Source organism: Suricata suricatta, chromosome 11 (genome assembly GCF_006229205.1).
Source record: "Suricata suricatta isolate VVHF042 chromosome 11, meerkat_22Aug2017_6uvM2_HiC, whole genome shotgun sequence".
NCBI classification, from domain to species: domain Eukaryota; kingdom Metazoa; phylum Chordata; class Mammalia; order Carnivora; family Herpestidae; genus Suricata; species Suricata suricatta.
In genome coordinates, this window is record NC_043710.1 from 59,683,434 (window position 1) to 59,700,710 (window position 17,277).

Genomic DNA, 17,277 nt, shown 5'->3' on the forward strand with positions numbered 1-17,277 from the left:
AACTGATATTCAAATAACACAGGGGTGGTTCTTTTGTCAGAACCTCTTCCTATAATCCACTAACCTGTCCTGCATTGGCAATCCACAACTATTCGTTGGAGGGATCTGTCTGCCCTTTGTCCAGCCCATCCTCCCCAAGAGGAGATGTATCTAAAGTTGTGTCAGGGGGACAGAGCTGCCTTGAGTGTTCTCTGAGGAAGAAACATCTCATGCTTCCCTCCCTTTCCCAACCATCTGGTTCTAAGCTCCACATTCTGGGTCCTGTTACCTGTCCTCCTTCTATGGATGGTCAGCTGGGGATCTGTCTTCCACCTGCAGACCTGAGTGCCCCTTCCTTCCCACACAGAAGGCACCCTACACTTTATTTTCCCCATGACTCCTGGTGAGGGGTTCCACTGAACAGACAGGGTGCAGGCCTCCAGGCTGGGAAAGAGAGATGGTCTTCAAGCCATCTAATCTGGTGATGGTGGCTCTCCTGTCTGCTCTGTCCCTTCCTACTTTAGACCTGCATCAGATCAGCCAAAGTCATTCACATCCCTACTGCTTATGTGGAGTTGAGGACAACAGGGGCAGGTCAGGTAGAGTACTGTATTCATTAAGCCTGCATGAAACAATTGCTCTGGGCCAGGCACCATGAGGGACTCTGGGGACACAGAGGAGCCAGGAGGCGGCGGGGGGCGCTTCTTTACTCCCAAGTCCTCCTGGCAGTCCTTCTGCTTCAGTCCTGAGTCAAGCCTGTGCTCTCCTCCAAGGAGTCCTGCCCAGCCTAGAGCCTACTCCGCTTGGCTGGGACCCTCACATGCTGAAGCGCTGCTGCCTGTCCTCCACTGGGGGGGACCTCTGCCCTGGGGCCTCTGGCACCAGCAGGGTGCTTGCTGCCCAGAAGCACAAGGACCCACCCCCCTCCGTGTAAATCCTGGTATCAGCCGTGCCTCTGGAGAACCTCCTGCTTTTTCATCAAAGCCATGGGGTCAGGCCTCTGAAGAAAGGCCTTCCGGGGAGAGCCCTGGGCACTGTAGACGGGCTTGCTTGCTTCCCCCACAAAGAGGCGCTCCAGTCAGTCCAACCTGGCCTTGAGTCCTCTCCCTCCCTGGGCACCAGCCGGCTCCCACGTGGGGCTCCCTGCCCCTGGATGGGAGGCTGTGGCATGAAGGAACGGCATCTCCAGGGCTGCCTGTGGTTGCTGGGCTCAGCAACGCTGTCAGTCTCTGGATGACAGTCCGCATAGTGAAGCCCGTTCCACAGACTCGCACGCAGAATGCACCATGCCACAGCATACGGGGTGCAGGAGAATGTGAGGTTTCTGTCAAGTGCGGGCCTGGTTACTGCTGCACATAGTCACAGAGTTGGGGCTGCCTGCCTATCAAAACCCTCCTCTCCGCAGAAGTGCCACTGGATTCCTCCCTAACAAGGACCCCAGCCAACAGTGGGCTGGCAGACGGCTGCCTTTTCTCTTCCTCAAATAAGGATCCAACACCTTGTTCCTCTCTCCGTGGCCGCTGGATTTCCCTAGAGGGCAGGTCACTGTCAGGTTGTACTTCCAGCTAAGAAAGTGCAGCTGGCAGCTCTTTTTAACACCATCACCACCACCACTGTCACCGTCGTGGTCATCGTCATCGTCATCAAATTAGCAGGCATTTTTTTGTGTGGCCATTATTAGGTTACAACTGTATGTACTTTTTTTTTTAAATGCAATCCTCATGGCAACTCTGCAAAGTAGACGTTATTATCCCACTCTTACAGATGAAGAAACTGGAGCTCAGGGAGGTTAAGGAATTTGCCCAAGGTCACACAGTTAGAAAGAGGATGCAACAGACTTTAAACCCAGTTGTCTAACTCCGAAGCTTGTGTTACTTTCACCAGGCCATGCTGCTGCCACAAAAGCTACCATTTACTGCCTACCTCAGTACCATGTTCTGTGCCAGGTACTTTATTTCAGTTAACCCTTTCAATGGGGTTCCTGAGATAGTCACTGTTATTGCCAACTTCTAATTGGAGGCCTGTGCACAAAGGTTAAATCATTTCCTCTGAGGCCACACAGAGCTGGTGGGAGGGAAAGCCAAGATTCAAACTCTGGGCACTTTCTGTTATGCGACCTTCCTTCATATGAGGGGAAGGAAAGTAAGTAACAACCCAAACTTGGCATCAGATTTCACTTTATCCCAACTATGCACATAAGCACTAAATTGCTGGCCCAGATCAAGATAGTGGAAAACTCTGTGGGCAGTCCCATGAGAAAAGCATCTGATGCCTTATGTTTCCGGGTTTCTGGTTGCTTGGGCTTGTTTTCCATAAGCATCTGTCTGGGGATACTCTGTGGCGATAGACAGCTGTTCCTTCTGAGTCCAGACCAGCGAGGAGCACGGACATAACGATTTGGCAAATTTCAAGAAGAAGGAATTTTTACAGTAACATTCAGAAGCTTCTATTTACCCATTCATTTGTGGAGTGAATCCCATCTTTGAGACCTTGCCCTAAGTATGACAGGTTTGGAGAGATGCATGGTCCCAGCTTTCAAAGCATCTGTGGTTTAACTGCAGGTGACAGATCCATAAACAATGATCTGGGAGCAGCTTCTCCTGCCTCTGCTGCTCATCTGCAGTATGATTTTGAGCAGATGATTTAACCTCCCTGGACTCAGAATCCTCACTACAAAATTAAGTAAAATGGATAATGTATCCATCCATCCTTCCTCTGTTCATCCCTCCCTCTCTTTTTCCTTTCTCCCATTTCTTTATTGTTCAAGGCCAAACGCATGCCTATTTGTTTTGAGCATCTACTGAGCGCTAAAATGAGCAAGATGCAGTCCTGTCCTGGAGGACTCGGTTTAGATGGTTGGCAGACTTTTACATATTGGTTATGTTAAGCCACTTGCCAGGGCCCCTGATCCAGTGGTGGCAGAGGCAGGGTGTGAAACACAAGGCGGCGTGACTCTGGGGCCGATACTCTTCCCTTCTGCCGAGAGGTCCATTTCTCCTGGTACAGGTTTCTCAAGTTCCCTGCTTGACAGACATCTTAATGCGGGTCAGACCCCCTGGAGCAACAGTACTGAGTTCCCCCTGTGGGTCCCGCCGTGATCTGTGGCACATAAGAAGTAGGCTAGGGGAGTCACCAGAACACGTGCAGTGGACATGGTCCCTGCTGGCACCGACCAGGATGGCATGGTAAGGGCACCCCTTAGGCACAACAGCCACGGGCAGCCAAGCGGCCATAGTCCTAATCAGATCCCATAATGGGTTCACTAAAGATAGGCTGAGCAAGGACTATTTCCCGTGGTGGGAATCATATTCAAATCTCTGGTTGATTAAAGGAGCCCACAAGTGCATACACACACAGACACACAGACACACAGACACAGACACAGACACACACACACACACACACACACACACACACACACAATCACACAATTGAATAAAAGAGCAGGAAGCTTCCTACCCAGGGACAAAAGCAGCATTTCGGACCAAGATCAGTGAGTAGGCTTCTCCTTCTCTAGCTCAGCTCCTGGCTCTGTTGCTTGACCAGCCTGTGAATTTGGGAAGGTCATTTGACCTCTGAGGTTCTCAATATTCGGGGCGGCGGGGCGGGGGGGGACGTGTAAGGTGAAAGATTTGTTGGACTAGCAAGTACTTTCATCCCTAACAAGGTTACACCTTGAATGCCTTTACCCACTCCTGTAGTGCCTCTCCTGCTGGCTCAGAGTGCACCCCCACCTCACCTTCCCCCGTCCTGTGCTTGTGGGGAGGGGGCTGAGACACATGCCCTGCACTCCCTGGGGAAGCTCTGAGCCCAGGCTCCTTTCCATCCTGGTAGTGAGGCCTTCTCCTTGCATTCCCAGTTACAGTCTGGGGAGGATAACGCTACCTCCCAGGGTGGTTTCCCAGGATTCCTTCTTAGGTCCCTGCCTCCTCCCCACACACATTCTCCAGGAGCCAACTGCTGTGTGCTCCAGGTCTCGCCTCCTGCTTACTGCTGGCTCCTGGAGCAACAACTCTAACCTCCGTGTGAGCTCCAGAGCTGCTGCTTACAAACCATCCACATCTCTGGGCTGCCCTGCCAAGGTGTGTCCCCTCCTTGCCCTTAGCATGCTCAGGAAGGAGGTCATCATCTTGCTCCCAACCTTGCTGCTACTCTCAAGTCCCCAGCCTGGTGACACACTACCATCCACCTCCCAAGGCCTCTGAGTAAGACGCTCCTTTCTCCTGCATTCCTCAGGCCCAACTGATGACTAAGCCTGCTGATGTCCCCCTTTGTTGTTACTTTTTTAGGTTGATTTATTTATTTTGAGAAAGAGAGACAGAGAGCAGAGGAGGGGCAGAGAGAGAGGAAGAGAGAAGAGAGAATCCCAAGCAGGCTCCACACGGTCAGTACAGGGCCCGATTCAGAGCTCAAATTCATGAACCATGAGGTCATGACTGGAACTGAAATCAAGAGTCGGACGCCGCACAGGCTGAGCCACTCAGGCGCCCCAACGGTTGATCTCCCCCTTGAAACAAACCTCGAGGATGGCCTTCACCCTTCCCACCCTCATTACAACCCCATGTCCCTGCAGGGCAGGCCCTCTCTGGCACGGAAGTCATGGACATAGAAGGGACACGATGTGTAACTGCTGAACTGAACTGTGCTGACTCCTAGAGAAAGCTCTGCATGGAAGAGGCATCTCTACATTGGAAGACATTCAAAAGAAATTATTATTAGTTGCTCCTTTTTGGATCCTATGCCTTGTTCACAGACTCTGGTCTGGGGAGCAGAGAACAGAGAGCTGTCTTTTGCTGGCTCCTGTCCCCTTTTAGGCCCCTGGTCTCTGCACAGCTGTTCCCTCCCCCTGGAACACCCTTCCCTCCCTGGGGGAGAGAACCATTTCTCATCTTTAAGACTCAGTTCTTAAGTCAATGGTTCTCCCCCACCCAGGAGTACCTCCTCAGTGTTCCCAGAGTACCCTGGGGGCATATTTCTTTCTGGCCTATCACACCGGGGCTCTATTTGTCCCCTTAGTGGATTGAGAGTGGCCAATGAGCAGGGACTGTGCTGTGTTCACCTCTGTGATTCCAGCGCAGGACCTGGCACAGAGTGGACCTCAGTGAAAAGCTGTCCAGTGGGGGACACAACTGAACACTTATGGAAGAATGCACGGGCAGATGGCCTGGGATGCCAGTGGGGGCGCCCCCACTTCCACAGTCTTCTGGGCGTCAGCTCTGAGGTTGAACAGTGTTAAAGTGTTTCCGCTCGTCTGGAGACTGCAGAATCAGTAATAGCTGACTGCAAAGAGGGTATTGATCCAAGACTCCCCTTGGACCTTTGATTTCTCACTCTCTCCATCTATCACCCAGCGGGAACAACAAAACTTTGCTCATTAAGATTCCAAATGCCTGGGATAGCAGTTTTCTAACTGTGGGTACCTGAGGCTGTTTCTCTGCTTCCCCTGACATTCCATCAAGAACCCTTCTGGCCTCCTCCCATCCCCCACCTGCCCCAAATGTGGCCCTTGAGGTGATTCAGTTCTCCTGCGGACAGCCATGGCTGGAGCTGGGGCCCAGTGGACTCACCCTCCATCAAAGGGGTTCTCCCCGGGAATGATGTGTGTGCTGTCCCTGCCCACAAGGAACCTGATGCGGTCGTAGAAGGAGTGCAGGTTCTGCTGGGACACAGGGGGCTGTGTCTCCTGGATGATGTCCAGAGGGTCGGGGGAGCCCAGGCACAGCGGGTTGACGTGACAGAGGGGCTGGAGGCAGCAGTCGGGGTCCATGCAGTCCATCAAGCCATCTGCGGGGAAGACAGAGCAGGAGGTTGATAGGCTATGTCCCGCCAGCCACACTTGTCCACAGAGTCTCATTTGCTTCTCTGTTTGCCACTTGCTGGAAAACTTTGAGTGCCTGACATAAGTCAGGGCCTTTGCTGGGGACCAAGGAGATCTGGGCGCCTATCCCACTAGTCTAGCACTAGAGACAGTCAAGCAAGTGTACCATGTAATGTGTGTTTCTTTTTGTTGTTGTTTTAAATTCGAAGGAATTCTATGAGGGCCCGGAGGTGAGAGAACATATTGAACGTCTGAGCTGCTGAACTCGGCTCAGAAGGTGAGGGGCGAGCACAGAAGAGACCGCTGATGTGGGCAGAAGCAGAGGTGTCGGGGACTCGGGCCAGCTTAGGCAGCCTGCATGTCACCCCCAGCGACGGTGGGAGCTACTGGAAGGTTGAAAGCAGGGGTGACATCATCTGATCTGCATTGTTGGAAGAACCATCCCTGTAACAGGGAGACGGGACTGCAGTTGACCTAGAGTGGAAGCCGGGAGCTCCAGAGTGGCGGGGGGCATCTCTGAGGTTGCACAGCGCAGAGAGTGGTTGCTGAGACCAGAGCATAACAGCAGAGGTGGAAAGAAGTGGATAGTTTTGAGAGATATTTAAGAGTTTGCTTAAACTAACTAGCTTTGGGGGCGAGGAAGAGGCGCTGCGTTCCCAGCATCTCTGCCAGGTGCCATGTAAATACGGGGAGATGCAGCGCTGCTTTCTCCGAAAGCATTTGCCTTTGGGCTTCAAATCTCTGGCCAAGGTGCCATTAGCAGGAAATTGCCTTTGCTACATGCATGGATTTTTCAGGAGTGGAAATTATATTACAGCTTCCAGGTTCCCAAAGTACAAAGAAAGAAATTCTATCAGATAACAGATTTTTGGTCACATACAGATTTTTGGTCACATTAGTGCTTTGACAGGCACCCAACAGCATAGCTTACAACAGATAACAAACCCAGGGATTAGAGGACACTGCCCCAACTCAGGGACAGGGAAACTCTGGGGTTACAGCCTGTGCTTTGTGGGCAGAAAACAGTCTAAGGACATGTGCTCCTCTGGGTTCAAATTCTGCCTCTCGTGCTTTATTAGCTGTGTGACTTTGGGCAAGCTTCCCCACCACTCTGGTTACCTCTGTTATATCCCCAGCACTTAGTACAAGTATTTAAACATTACTATTAAATGAATGAGAACTGAATGGATGAACAAATGAATTGGGATGAAACCAAACGACAGTCCATAAAAGCCAGGAAATCACCAACTTCATTCAATCCAATGAAATAGTGTGGTATGGTGGGAGGATCATGAGGCTGAGGCTCAAGTTCAAGTCCCAGACTTGCCCCTAAGAATGCCCCTGGACTCTCTGGGCCCCAGTCTCCTCATCACTGATGTACTCCCTCGCTTCTGTCTCCCTGGGTTTACAACAGAGGTGCCGCCCAGGAGAGCGCTGCATCTGCGCTGGCCAGTGCCCCACCCCCCCCACACAGCACCCTGAGGCCCCTTCCCAGCCTCAGAGGTGCTGCAGCCTCTGGCAAGCTACTTGACCTCCATGAAATCCATTTTTTTCCCTCAGTCAATTAGGGACAAAAATCCCTGTCCTTCTCGTCCACTTCTGCCTGGTATCCAAGACTTTCTAACTTCCTTGAGGGCAGCACAGTGTAAAGTGCCTGGATTCCAGGGCCCAGACTGCCTGGGGCCAAATCTTGGCTCTGAAACGTCCTAGGTGGCTGTGGGCAAGTTACTTAAACTCTCTGGGCTCTGTTTCCCACATGTCTCATAAGGGGATTATAAAAGTGCCACATAAGTATTCGTTATGTAAATAAAAAACATAGTATATGTCCTCAAATCTAGCAAAGTAGCCCATATACAGTAAGTCCTTACTAAGGGCCAGTTCCCCTTCCTGTCCCCAAGTCTATGACATGGCTCAGCAAAGTGAAGGGCCACCTGTCCTCTGTCTGCTCACTGGCCAGATTCATCCTGAGATGTGGAGGCGAGGGCTTACCCAACCCTGGCGCTGTCCTGGGTCCTAACTTGTGGCTCCCATCCCGGCTCCCAGATACACCCACCAACTGCCTCGCAAAGCACCTGTCTTCCCTTGCATCTCCTCCATCACACATTCCCGTGCTGGCCCTGTCAGACATTGCTTAAACACATAATTACAGCCCAAGCTGAGGGTTATTTGCATTCTGCTATTGATGTTAGCATGACAGATTCAGCTGCTGTGTCCGTAACTCTGCAGCAAGGCTCCATTATTCAATCCCAGTGAGCAGGGATGCTGACCATTAAATCAGCCAGCACAATTGAAGGGCTGTGAAAAGTCATGGCTAATTTGAAATTTTATTAGCTATTGCCTGCTCTTGTTTACCACTGAAAGCAGACCCTGGAAGCCAGTCTTTTACCTCTTTATAAACACTCTACTCTGTGGCACTCTGGAAGGACTGCTTTCTGTTCTCTCTAGTCCTGGGGGAAGGTTAGCCGGGAATTACTGTTCCTATTATTTGTATTCTATTAAATTATGATGATCACAGGCATTGCACTAAATGCTTGGCAATGAATGCTTTCAAGGGACGTGTCGTCCAGCTCTGTGAAGTGGCCACTGTCATCACCATCACCCTCATTTTACAAAGAAGGAAGCAATTGGAGACTCAGAGCAGTAGAGTGAGTTGGTCAAGGTCACATGGTCAGAGAAGCTGACCTGGAATTTGACCCCGGTTCTTTCTGAGCTATGAAAGGTTGAGACTTCCGAGAACTATTCTTTCTTAAGTGGAAAACATGAATTTACGAGTCTTGCTGAAATGGCACTTCCAGCTCCCTGGGTGACCTCAGTCAGCACTCACCCCCCTACTCTGCAACTTTGATTTTCTCGGTCTCCTGCTCCAGGCATGGAGCTCCCAGAGATGAGGGCCACCAGATTCTCTTCGGGAGCCCTGTGCCTCCTGCACTAGTGTCCCCCTTCATCCTTGCGTCTGGCATCCCCACGCTCCCTTTTCCTTTCCCTTTTGAAAGCAAGTTCAGCAATGCATTTTAAAAACAGTCATTTCTTATGATGATGATGATGAGAGGGTCTTTGCGATGATCCAGGTATCCATTCTGCTGGAAATGAAGGTCTCAAGGGCTCTGAGCTTCACTGGGCCCATGTGTAACAGGCACAGTCAGACCCACCTATGTCGCAGATGCTGAGGGGACTGGGTGAGACCATGGGTGTGAGGCACTTAGCATGCTGAATAGCACCTAAGTCCGTGCTTGCGAAGTCAGAGTCACTGACTCCTTGGCTGTGGCCTCCTTGGACAGGCAGCCCCGTACCAGGCTGCTCCCGTACCAGGCTGCCCTGGCTGCCAGCTCCATTGCATGTTTTAGGGAAGCCCTTTCTGGCTGCAGTCTGGCTTTGAAGAACTGAAGGAGACAAAGACAGCCTAGGAGACACACCTTCAAGTTGGGGACTAGAGACCCACGGGACTGGAAGACTGGGGTTCTGTGAAACGGAGCCAGAGCGCACGGCAAGGCTCTCGTGAGGGACCTGGGGCTGTGGGATTGCTCACTGTGTGCTTCACAGGATGGAGAGACAATGCGGGGGCCCAGGATTCTGTCTCCTGACGCCTCCTATGTGGACGCTCTCTAACTCCTCACTTGGCAAATATTTGCAGAGTAGTAAATGTGCGCTAAACCTTTGCTAACAGAGATGATCATCTTGTTAAAAGAAGCACCTATTTCAAAAATGACTGGTGCCCACAAAATTCTTATCAAAGGCTCAGTTTACAAGGTGAGTTTTCGTGCAAATCCCTCTATTTTCTTTTTCTTTTTTTTTTTTTAAGTTTATTGGAGAGTGAGTGAGAGAGAGAACATGTGTGAGGGAAGAGGGGAAGGGAGAGAGAGAGGGATAGAGAGAATCCCAAGTAGGCCCTGTATTGTCACTGTGGAGCACCGACGCAGGGCTCGATTCCACAAACAGAACTGTGAGATCATGACCTGAGACAAAATCAAGAGTTGGACCCTTAACTGACTGAGCCCCCCAGGCCCCCTCCCCTCCTCTGTTTTCAAATGCAGCATATGACAGCCTGATACAGGGCATGCGGCTCCCTGCGGAGCGAGAGACCTCTACACTTTTGTTCTCCTAGGCATAGAAGACAGAGTTTAGAAGAGTCGTGTTAAGAGGAAAAAGCATGCTTTGGGGACAGCAGAGTAAATCTGGGGGTAGACTAGAGGTACATCAATGTATAGTTTTCATGATTCTCTGGTCTGGCTAGTTTGGAAATGTTTACATTTTCCAAGGGCTTCATATCTCATTTAACTGTATATTATACATAAGCTGGCTGATGTCCATGTTTCATGTGTATGCTGTTCCCATTGAGAGGACCTTATTATGGCAAACAGAAAAAAAAACCCAAGAAAATAGACTATTTTTTGTAATATAGAGGATTTTTCTCTGATTCCTTAAAATTTTCAATAAAACCCTCTCCAAGAACACTGTTTCCCCAGAAATATCTTTTTTCCCTCCTCTCTCTGCATACATGGTGAAAGTAAAGGGGGCAGAAGGAAAGGTTGGAGGCCATGCAGGCGCCTGGAGGCTGGAGGGCAGCAATGCCTCAGGAGGGAGTGGAGGGCAAAGGAAAGGGACAAGGAAGTGTCCAGAAAAAAAGAATAGAGATTAAAAAGAAAGATATAAAAAAAGGAAGGGAGGGAAGGAGGGGAAAAAACAGGAAAAAATATGCAGGTCTCTGGGGGTACTAAATGAACATCCCAAAGCAGTTCAAGTACACGTGACCTTAAACTTGAAGCCTTCCAGGGCTGAAAAGCTGCATGGTGCACTGAGTGCTTGTTGGCATTTGCTAACATTTCCATCTAAGTGCTACCCATTTGAAGATGAAGGCCATGCCTTTTCCTCTACCCCCTCCTCTGTGCCTGCCCTGCTGGCAGGTGTCAAGTGACCTTGAGAACTGGGGAGTGGGGAATATGAGAGAAAAAATAATCCAGGCTAGGAGCCCGAATGGCCAGTTCCTTCCCTGTCTCTATCACTTTCTGGTGGTCAGACACCTTTGGCTCTTCCCTTCCTACCTCTGAAATGTCATGTATTCATATGGAACCAGGATAATTACTTCTAGCAGTCCCTCAGCATTGATGACGGTTTCCCAGGTTGTGAAGAGTGAGTCACTCACTGAAGTTTTGGTGTCCTCCCCATGCCCGTGGCTGTTCCCAGGAGTCCCCACTGCACACAGGTGCTGCGGCATCGGGCTGGGGGAAGTCCTCTGCCATCAGCCATCAGTCACCATCCTGAGTAGCAGTGGCTTTCTGCTTGTCTTGTGACCATGACTGCTGCCAGTGAGTGGTGGGCCCTTGGGCGACTCATCCCCCCCATCTGAGGTCAGTGTCCTCCTCGGTCAGGCATAAAGTAGACGGGACAGCCTCTGGGGTCTAACCTGCAGGACACCCACCTCCTGGCCTTTTCAAGCAGCAGGCCTATCACTCTGGAGGGCCAGCTTACAGAAACTTCCACAGAAAGTGAAAGGTGTGTCTGAGGGTCCTTTTGAAGTTGGTGGCTCAGCTAGCCTTATCTTTCCAGTGAGGACCATGGGGCTCAGGTTAAGTGAGTTACTCAACATCATACTGCTAGTGACGTGTGGCAGAGCTTGGAATTGGGTTTCTTATCTTTCTCCAAACCAGCTGTTCGGCACTATCCTAGAGTCTACGTCTTCATCGATGCTTTGGACATTCTGGTTCCTCCAGGAACGGACTTGTTTTTCTATCGTGAATGTAGCACAGCGCCGAGCACACAGTGAGCATTACATTTATTGAATAAATGAACAAACGAATGAGTGATTATATGAGGACTCTGAGTCAGATGGCTCAGTCACATTGGAAGGGCCCATCGAAGGCCGTGGGGTACGGTGGAAGCCAGCCCCCCCCCCCCCCGGAGGAGCTCATTCTCCTTAGAATGGAGGCATGGGGGAGGGCCCTGCACCAGACACTGGACAGACAGGGAGAAAATGTCATGCCTGTGCAGGAGTCAGTGTTCCCAGTCAGCCAGGGACAAAAGAGCACTGGGAAAGAAAGTCGAGGTGGGCACCCAGCTTGGGCTGAAGGCTGGCATATTTCCTGGAAGACAGAATGCTTAAACTAAGACTAGAGGTGGGGACACGAGCAAGCTGAAAGGAGAACAGAGTTGAGAGCAGGTCTGGAAAATCCATGAACTACAAACTCTGTATCATAGTTGTTTGCATGCTCCTTACACTCGTGGCCCCATGGACAGTGTATAACCAGTCCATCTATCTCTCTGTCAGCTTAACTCCTGGCCCGGCTCCACAACCCAGCGGCCAACCTCACCTTGTGCTTGCCTGCACTCCGGCCGCACTGCGGCTTTCCAGCAGGCCATGAACAGCATCCAGGGAGGCCCTGGGAAGGAGGGCTGGAATATGCCTCCCCCTCTGTACGCATCTGGGAGAAGGCTTTGTCATTTGCTATAATAAACTCTGTGCCTTCTTTGAAAAGACTTGCAAAATCTCTATCTGCCCCTTGGAACACTGGATTTTTAAAGGTCAATTTCTCTCCTGTCTTTTATCACAAGAAATGTGGTTTAGAGATAGTCTGAAGGGTTTCCAAATTCTATGGCCTTATGTGCGCTCTCCATTCTAACAATGGGAGAGGGGGAGGAAGAAAGAGGGAAGAGAGGTTTGGTCTCTGTTTTCCTGAAACTTCTCCTGCCAGGTGGCATCTATCAGTGATCTGTATTGCAATCCATGATCGTTTTTCATGGGCTGACAGTGCCTGAAGAGATTATCACACCCTGAAGCTGCTTACAAATCCTTCATCCAAAGGGTGTGGTTGTTTTAGAATCCTGTGGATTTTATATTTGGGCTTCTTCTTTTTAAATACCCCATTCCATTCTAAATCCAGCTCTCCCGCTATCACTGTGTGACGCTGGGCAGACATCTCCAGTTCGCTGAGCCTTAGTTTCCCTGCATGTAAATATCAGCCTTGCAGGTTCGTTGTGAAGGGCCAGACATCACGTCTGCAGGGCATCTGGCACAGTGCCAGGCACTGAGGGGATCTTCCCTATATTTTGGCTAGTACTTTCCTTCATGAACATTTGCATTATTTTTCTTCTAGCAATGAGCATGTGACAGTTTGGAATACAAATTTTAATCAAGAAATGAAAAAGGGTCGAAATACATTATTATACGGAGAAGCATATTATAATCGTAAGTGAAATAAATCAAGAGTAAAATTTCATAGACAGCATAGTTTCAATTTTTAAAAATAATTATTTATATATGGGTATATATTACTTTATAATAAATATCATGCTTCTGCCCTTACAGGTGGGAAGGTGCAGGACAATGAGAACACACATTTGCAGGTGAGGGACCAAGGCGTAGAGAGGTTGAGGGGCTCATGCAGGGGCATGCCAGGGTTTGAATTCAGACCATCTGGGAAGCGATCCTGCACTTTTTTTTTTTTTTAACTCTTTTTAAAGTATATTTATTTGAGAGAGAGTGCGAGTGAGTGGGGGAGGGGCAGAGAGGGAGAGAGACAGAATCCTAAGCAGCCTCTACGCTGAAAGCAAGGAGCCTGACTCAGGGCTGGAATTCACAATGGTGAGATGATAACCAGACTCTTAACTGACTGAGCCACCCAGGTGCTCCCCCCACCCCCCAATCCTGCACTTTTAATCACTGTGCTGTGTTGCCTCTCAGGCATTTTGGGATTTTTTGGGGGGGGGGGAAGGGAGAGAGGGAGAGGGAGAGAGAGAGAGAGAGTTAGTTTGTAGGCTCTTGTATACGCGAGCAGGGGAGGGGCAGAGGGAAAGGGAGAGAGAATCTCCAGCAGGCTTCACACTGAGCACAGAGCCCTATAAGGGTTTCTTCATCACATGACCTTGAGATCATGACCTGAGCCGAAATCAAGAGTCTGATGCTCAACCGAGCGAGCCACCCAGGCATTCCTGCTTCTCAAGCACTTTGAATACAACATCTGCAATCCTCACAGTGACTCTGCAAGGCAGGCACTACTCATCGCTCTCATTTTGCAGTCACTTTGCATCATAGGGCCACAGTTTCACCATCCCTGAAATGGGCATGAAATGAACACCCCCCCACCCCCATCAGAGGGTCACCATGTAAGGATGAGTGTGAAACCACTTCCTGAAGGGTTTCATAGATGGTACTATATGAAGAAGACACCTCTTGTCAGGCAGGCCTCACTGTGAGTGGTGGGCCTGGGCCTTGCCTGCTGGCCTTGCTGGGCCATTTACCACCCAGTGCTCTGGTGACATCTTGCAGGAATGTTAGGGTGAGGGCAGCTCGGACAGAGGATCAGTGGACTGGGAGTCCCTGAGTCACATTCAGGATCTGTTTTCTGATTTTAAATCTACACAACCACAAATGAAAACAGAAACAACCCAGTAACGCTAAACCCAACTCAGCCATACTGTGAACTTTTTTTTTTATCTTGTAGTTTAAAAATACCTCAACAGCATTCTTAATGAAGCTTGAAATTCAAGTTTAATTTATAAAGGACTGCTTTAAGCCTAGCAAATTGGAAAAGAAGAGAAAGCAGCAGCTCTCAGATAACTTGAAGAGCCACAGTTGGGTTTCCCATGGAACTGTGAGTCTGAGGTCTGGCCACACTGCAGACTAGGACAGTTTCTGCCATCCGTCAGCTGCATGACTTGGGCAAAATACTTCCACTCACTAAGTCCCAGTTTCCTCATTATACAGGAATAGTAAGGGGATAATAACACCACATACCTTGAGAGTTACTGGGTGGATGTGTAATTGCTCTGCAAAATGTAAAATGACATACAGATTATCATTCTCAGCCTCTCTTTGGCTTTGGGAACTGTAGGAGCCTATTTAAATTTGAGTGAGCGCTCAACTGCATTTCTAGGAAAAGGATGAATCGCTAGAAAGCAGAAGGGTTCTAGGGTCACAAGGCCATGTGGAATGGCTCAAGAGTCATGGGCCCTAGTACAGGCCACGTTACCAACTTCCCGTGTGATGCTGATGTGTGTGATGGAACACCCCTCCTTGGGCTCCGGTTTCCCTGCCTGTAACACGCAGGCAGTAGGAGGAGGGAGCTGAAGTGCCTCCCAGGCCTGTTCCTCGACGTTGACCTCTGCTGTTTCCTTCTCCAAGCCCCTGTGTCACATCAGCCAAGATCAACCACTCAGTTAGACACCTTCCCTTCCACCCTGCCTTATTTATCTGGGATTATGCTATGTTCCACATCGTGGCCAAAAGAAAGGCATTTATTTCATTCTGCCTCTACTAGGCTGAGTTGGTAGGATAGCAATTTCTTTCAAATGACTGTGGCCTTCCTAAGGGTGAAAGACTGGGCCACGTTCACTGGTTCTTTCTATCCCCTCAGAAAGGAGCATGGTGCCTTGCAGACAGTAGGAGCCCAGCAAATGTGTGCTTGACTGAACTAAAAACAGCTCAGTGCTACATGTGGCTCACTCCTGTGAGGCCCTGTATAGCCTGCCCCATTCCTCTCTCTACCCAAACTCCTCCTGTTTGGCCACAACCAAGGAGAATAGGCCAGTGAGGATAGCCATGCCTCCCTCCAGCACTTGGGGACAGTCTACTCCCTATGGTTATTTCCTGTGTGCTGTCCTGCAAAGCAGGGACTTCATGTACCATCTCTTCAGCTCCTCTAACGGGTGGAGAGCCCAGCAAACTGAAAGAGCCCTAGGTGAGACATTTCCTCATTTCACAGTTGAGAACCCAAGACCAAGCTTCCTCAACAATCTGGTCTCCCGGGCTAGTTGTCTTCCCAGCTATGACCCATGAATGTCTTCCTGGCTAGACTGGAAGCCTCAGAGGACAGGCATCATATCACAGTTCCCAGTAGGGTGCTCAGGCATGTGATCATATCAGTTGAATGAGTGGCACTCCTTCACCACAGCAATTATCTCACTGCAATGTGACTGCTGGCTGCTTATCTCTCCCTCCAGACTGCGAACTTCACAAGGAAAGGGACCATGTCTTTTTTGGCTCTGAAGCCCCAAGAACACAGGACAGGGCCTGATGCACAGGAGACATTCATTTGATGTTGGCTGAGTGAGTGAATGAACTACCATATGGCTTCACTAATAGGAATGCAGAAACTCGTCTTAGTCTGAAACATGCTCCAGAAATGTAAGAGGTCTAATCCCTGCAATTGAGGATTTTCTGATTGTTCTTTTCTAGTCTCTGCTGGTTCATCTCTCAGAGTGCCTGGAGGAGGCTACACTCCTCTGGGGTCTGGATCGACCCTGTTTCCTTTTGTGGGAAACTCCCACCAAAAGCTTTCTTTCTCCCACCAAAGCTATGGGGCTTAGGGCTCTTGTGTGCCCATGTAAACACTGGTGAGTTTTAGCCCTGGGAGGGCTGGCTGAAGGATGGTAAACAGGATACACAAGTGTTGTGCTTCATGTGAGGGAATAGATGAATGTTGTTTTATAAACTATTCTTGCATGTGTGGCCTCTCGCCACATTTCTCAAGGACATGCAGTTCTTTGGCTGCCCTGGTGCTCAACAGCTGTTTGAGGGCTTTGGTCAAGACCCTGCATTCTTTTTTCTTTTTTTTTTTTTTTAATGTTTTTTACTTGTTTTTGAGAGACAGAGAGAGAAAGAGTGAGCAGGGGAGGGTCAGAGAGAGAGGGAGATACAGAATCTAAAGCAGGCTCTAGGCTCTGAGTTAGCTGTCAGCACAAAGCCTGACACGGGGCTCGAGCCCACAAACCGTGAGATCATGACCCGAGCCGAAGTCGGACACTTAACCGACTGAGCCACCCAGGCGCCCCAAGACCCTGCATTCTTGAAAGGGGAATGACTTCATTGTGCTGCTCCTGTGTCTTCTAATTACGTGAAGTAATCATTGGCCACTGGGATTGTGTCTTCAGGCAAATTAAAGAAGGCTGAGGAGTGATGCAGATAATTTAGGCTGACATCTCTTTCCTACGAAGAGCCAATATTATCATACTTCTTGCCTGAAGACAAGGATGTTTGATGCCTTTCTGTGCTTTGCCCTGCCTTTGCCCATGACGATCTCTCTGAACAGAAAGTCCTTTCCTTTCCAGGAAACACCTACCTACTCAAGTATCACCTTCCAGGTAAATGTTTCTCAGCTCCCACACCGACCAATATAGAACTCTGTAATAGCATACCATGGTCCACTAGCACTTCACCTTGGATTCTTCCCCCCCATCTGAATTCCTGGAGTGCATGGACAGGACTGTCATCTCTGTGCCTGGCCCCATAAGAGGATCTCTGGATATTTCTGGAACACAGGAATTAATAGACCCCCTTAAGTTTCAGACTGAGTAAGGGATATTTCAACCCTGCAAGATCTCAAGAGGAGAATGTGAACCTGAGGTCTCCACTTAGCTGCCAAGGCCCAATCTTGCAAGCTCCTTGCCGATAACTATTCCACATGGCCCTGACTGGCACAGAGGCCTGACCACCTCCTGATACAGGCAGCAGGTAGATGGACTGAAAACTGGTTCAGACAAAGACTAGT

General features: G+C 49.7%; 1 protein-coding gene across 1 annotated transcript in view; it reads right to left on the minus strand.

Moving 5' to 3' along the window:
• Positions 1 to 17,277, minus strand: part of TENM4 (teneurin transmembrane protein 4) — a 731,443-nt gene that overhangs the window by 90,120 nt on the left and 624,046 nt on the right. The window contains exon 17 of the mRNA XM_029957014.1: positions 5,547 to 5,763. Coding sequence (XP_029812874.1) covers positions 5,547 to 5,763 — 217 coding nt within the window. The remainder of the gene's footprint in view (positions 1 to 5,546; positions 5,764 to 17,277) is intronic.